This window comes from Argentina silus, assembly GCF_951799395.1.
Source record: "Argentina silus genome assembly, chromosome: 21".
NCBI classification, from domain to species: domain Eukaryota; kingdom Metazoa; phylum Chordata; class Actinopteri; order Argentiniformes; family Argentinidae; genus Argentina; species Argentina silus.
Genome location: NC_139675.1, coordinates 3404788 through 3409787, shown reverse-complemented (window position 1 = coordinate 3409787; position 5000 = coordinate 3404788). Strand labels below are relative to the sequence as shown.

The following is a 5000-nucleotide window of genomic DNA, read 5'->3' as shown; positions in this document are numbered from 1 at the left end:
CTATCTACCACACTGTAAACACTAGCTGGCTATCTCAGGGCTAACACCTAACGCTAACATCGAGCTATGTCTGTAGCATACTTATCACTAGCTGGCTATCTACACGTCAAGCAGCTGTCTACTCTAATCCAACACACCTAGCTACCACACATGTGCAACTGGACTACAGCTTTATTAGATAGTGCTAACAGCTAGATACATAAGCTCTCTCTGTGTGTGTGTGTGTGTGTGTGTGTGTGTGTGTGTGTGTGTGTGTGTGTGTGTGTGTGTGTGTATATGAGTTTGTGTGTGTGTATGAGTTTGTGTGCTTGTATCCGTCTGTGTGTGTGTGTGTGTGTGTGTCCGTCTGTGTGTGCGTCCGTCTGTGTGTGTGTGTGTGTGTGTGTATGAGTTTGTGTGCTTGTATCCGTCTGTGTGTGTGTGTGTGCTTGTGTCCGTCTGTGTGTGTGCTTGTGTCCGTCTGTGTGTGTGTGTGTGTGTGTGTGTGTGTGTGTGTGTGTGTGTAGGAAGCGTCCAGGAGAGGAGGGACCACAGCAGCCAGCCGGCTCCAGCTTTATGACAGGGGAGTAGCAGAGACAATAGAAGACAGGGAGGGCCGTGCTGTATACATCCGCACTTTGTCTGTGTGTGTGTGTGTGTGTGTGTGTGTGTGTGTGTGTGTGTGTCTCAGTTCTGAACATGAGAAGGGAACATGTTACGATCCCAGCCAGGTATTCTGTCTCTGCACAGGCCTCCAGCGGGAAACAAGTGGCTTCTGTGTCTCTCAGACCAGTTGTAAGCCTGTCGTAAGCCTGTCATAAGCATGTCATAAGCATGTCGTTACTCAGGGCTGGACACTGTCTTTAACAGGAAAGTAGCTGAGCGAAGGAACAGTTGGAGAGAGAGAGAGAGAGAGAGAGAGAAAGAGAGAGAGAGAAAGAGAGAGAGAGAAAGAGAGAAGGGAGAACTAGAGAGAGAGAGATAAAGAGACAGAAGGGAGAGAGAGAGATAGGGAAGAGAGGGAAGAAAGAGAGAGAGAGAGAGATGGAGAGAGGGTTTGTGTGTGTGTGTGTGTGTGTGTGTGCGCGTGTGTGTATGTCTTTTAACACCCATGTGTGTGAACTCTGTGACTGCTCAGTGTAAAAGGACAATGTTCCGCCCGTTCCCACCAGTTCTCAGCCTGAGAGAGGAATGTGTGACTGGAGCCCTCTGAACAGGAGGTCGACACATGACAACACACAACAGGGAGGGAGGGAGGGAGGGATGGAGGGAGGGATGGAGGGATAGAGGGAGGGAGGGATGGAGGGAGGGAGGGGGATGGAGGGAGGGAGGGATAGAGGGAGGGAGGGATGGAGGGAGGGATGGAGGGAGGGAGGGATGGAGGGATGGAGGGAGGGAGGGATGGACGGACGGATCAATTGCTGGATGGAAGGATGGATGGATGAATGAATAAATTAATGGATGGATGGATGGATGGGTAGATTAATGAATTAATGAATAAATGAATGGATGGATGGATGGATGGATTAATGAATTAATGAATTAATGAATTAATGGATGGATGGATGGATGGATGGATTAATGAATGAATGAATGAATGGATGGATGGATGGGTGGTGTTCTCACCAGCTGAAGCCGTGTTTGTTGGTGGGGGTGTGTCTCTCCAGCAGGGCAGTGAGCTGCAGTAAGGAGAGTTTCTGGAGCAGGTTCATCTGGAGGACCGACTGGCTGTTGACCTGGAGCTTGGCCGAGGCCGGGCTGGGCCGGTGGGACCTCTGGAAGCTGGGCCAACGCAGCCTCAGGGGTCTGGAGGGGGACAACGGCCTTCTGGTTAATGTGTTACACACATACACATAATGTATACTGTACATACATACATACATACATACATACATACACACGACAACCAAGTTCCATGGTTGAGCTCTCACTAATTTCACTGTATTTGAATACTTTCCTATTATTTTTGAATAAGAGTTCATTTTGAGCTATTATTGTTTTTGATAGTTAATTGTTTTATCTACAATTTATCTTCAATATTTCTAAAAAAAATAATACTACACAACAACTACAACAATGGGTACCCAGCTAGCCTACTCCTCTAAATTTCTGCATGACTTTAAAAAAATGCAAACTACAGTTGCAGTGGCATTTCCACTGTGGTGGAAAACACACAGAGGAAAGGGAGTGGGACGGCAGAAATCCATCGAGCCTAATTCCCCCAGAGACGCCATCCCTCAAGTAACGACTGCTGGGGTGAGAAACCCTGGGTCCGGCCAGAGACTGTGTCCGGCCACTGTTCCTTTCCCACAAAACCGTCCTGCAACCAGCAAGTGATCACACCTGAGGATGGCACTGTTTAACACCGTGAACAACCAGGGTCCCATCCTCAGTGATTTCAATGTGGAGAGAACCATCTTGATGTGCCCCGTCTGACCGAAAACCTGTCAGAAACCATATGAACATGGTTTCCCTGAATGAGACAACTCCCAACGCCGGTTATGCTTACAATCGTCGGGACATAAAAACAAGCCTTGTATCCATCCAGGCGCCCCAATCTTTTGAATGCCTTGCCATCAAGCTACCAGGGCCTAAACATCTGATGGTTGCTGTTGTCTACCGACCCCCCCCCCCCCACCCCCCCCCCAAGCCTGCGGTCCTCTCTGATCTGTCCACATTCCGACTGAGGTCCAAAGATCTAAAAAGCTGTAATAACTTCATCATCTGCTTGTGATGTGATGAGTTTGTTCCTGTGTAGTGTGTGGTGGTGCATTCTGAGTCTGATCAAGTGTTACTGATTGACGATAGTGTACTCGTGTGTGTGATCAGGTGTTATTGATTGATGACAGTGTACTCGTGTGTGATCAGTGTGATTGATTGATTGATTGACGATAGTGTATTCATGTGTGTGATCAGGTGTTATTGATTGATGATAGTGTATTCATGTGTGTGATCAGGTGTTATTGATTGATGACAGTGTACTCGTGTGTGATCAGTGTGATTGATTGATTGATTGATGATGGTGAACACTAACCTGTTGGATCTGGTGAGGGAGGCTCCCACACCAGAGTCTCGTCTCTCTCTCCTCCCGTCCTCCCCCTCTCCCTCCCCCTCCCCCTCCCCCAGAGGGCTGCCTGTACTGTCCTGGTCGCTGCCCCCCTCCCCCTCCCCCTCCTCTAGACGGGCCTGCAGCGGCGATGACGGACATGGAGACGCCGAGTCTACCGCAGAGTCTGAGTCCTCTTCCTCCTCCTCCTCTTCCTCCTCCTCCTCCTCCTCCTCTCCGCCGGCGACGCCCTCCGACCAGGCGTCGACGAATCGCTGTAGCCCGCTGACGTTCTCCAGCACCTCGTCCAACTTCGGCTCCTCTTCCTCCATGGCGGGGACGTTGTCGTAGAAACTGAGGCGGCTGTCGACGGAGCTGGAGGAGGAAGAGCCCCGGCAGGGGGTGTGGCCTCTGCTCCGGCGTCCCCTGGTCGTCCCTGCCCCACCAGCGGTTCCGTTAACGGTTCCGTTATCGGTTCTGTTAGTGTTGTGGTGGCTCCGCGCGGTCCCGCCGTCCTGCAGGGCTTTAGGGAACGTTCCGGGCTTGTGGCCCTCAGGCAAGTAGAAGAAGATCACTCCCTCCTCCTCCTCCTCCTCCTCTTTGTCTCCGCGGTTACGGCGGTTCCGCTCTGCAACTGTCCCGTCACCGGTCTGACTCCGGCCCGAGTGGGCGGTCCTCCGCTGCGGTGCCGGTTGACGATTGGCTGCTGCTGGCTGGAGGAGGGTTCTGAAGGGGTCAAAGCCCTCCAGGTACATGCCCCCCCTCTTCCCGGACCCCCCCGCGGCCGTGCTGTGGCTACGGGCCCTCGTCACCGGGCTGGGGGTGCTCATCGTGCTGCCGCCGCTGGCCTCTGATTGGCTGCTGCTGCCGCCACTTCCTGTGCTGCCACTGCTGGTCTGCGTGGAATAAGACACAGAGTGGTACCGGTCCAGGGTTTGGGTTTGGGTTTGGGTCTGGGTCTGGGTTTGGGTCTGGGTTTGGGTCTGGGTTTGGGTCTGGGTTTGGGTCTGGGCCTGGCTCTGGATCAGGTTACGGTTAAGGTTGTGGTTATGGTTGTGGTTGAGGCTGGTGATGTCGACACAGTTGAGGAGGCGGAGCTTCTCATGGTCCAGACCCTCTTTGATGACAGGCCCGCTGATCTCCAGTCTGGCCCCACCCACCACGGTCCTCTTCTTCCTCTTGGCCGAAGCTCCACCCCTCAGACGGAGGCTCTCCATCCTCTTCAGGAAGCTCTTGGCTCGCGAACGCGCCGTGCTCTTCTCTCCTCCCCTTCCTCTTCCTCCTCCTCCTCCTCCTCCTTCCCCCATCCCACCAGGCTGGACATCAAAGGAGAAACGGCCTTGGGTTTCCAACGGCGACGGAGGCGGGCCGTCGGAGAGCGAATCGTCATTGGCGCCGGCTGAGCCCCCCGTGCCGGATGACGAACACACGCTAGCAACCGAGCTGGACCGGGTCGCACCAGACGGAGACGCAGCACCGGCTAGGCTGCGGCTCTTCCTCTCTCCTCCTCTTCTCTCTTCTTCTCCTCCTCTCTCTCCTCCTCCTCCTCCTCCTCCTCCTCTCTCTCCTCCTCCTCCTCCTCCTCCACTCCCGCTGCTGTGCAGAGAGCTAACCTCAGGCTGCTCGCTGAGATCCGTCAGTATGCTCTCAGAGCTTTGTCCCGGCCGCAGGCTCCCCAGGGGGCCCATGGCCGTCCCCGTGCCCAGCGAGGAGGCCTGTTCCTGGGGCTGAGAGGGCTGGGAGGCCCCTGGGCTTGTAGGAGGAGGGGAGAAGACGTCCAGCTCCTCCAGACGAGACCAGCGCTTACTGTCCCTCTGGAAGGTCCAGCGGCCGCTGATCGCACACGGCTCGTCCTCGTCAGAGTCCTCGCTCTGGAGGGGGGAGGGAGAGGGAGGGAGGGAGGGAGGAGGGAGGGAGGGAGAGGGGAGAAGAAGGGGGGGAGGGAGGGAGGAAGGAGAGAGGTGTTTAGAAAACA

General features: G+C 54.4%; 1 protein-coding gene across 1 annotated transcript in view; it reads right to left on the bottom strand.

The window, feature by feature from the left end:
• Nucleotides 1-5000, bottom strand: part of LOC310820960 (rho GTPase-activating protein 7-like) — a gene marked incomplete at its 3' end in the record, with an annotated part of 22089 nt that overhangs the window by 6606 nt on the left and 10483 nt on the right. The window contains exons 4-5 of the mRNA XM_083692804.1: nt 3014-4896; nt 1606-1785 (exon numbers count right to left, since the gene is read on the bottom strand). Coding sequence (XP_083548930.1) covers nt 1606-1785; nt 3014-4896 — 2063 coding nt within the window. The remainder of the gene's footprint in view (nt 1-1605; nt 1786-3013; nt 4897-5000) is intronic.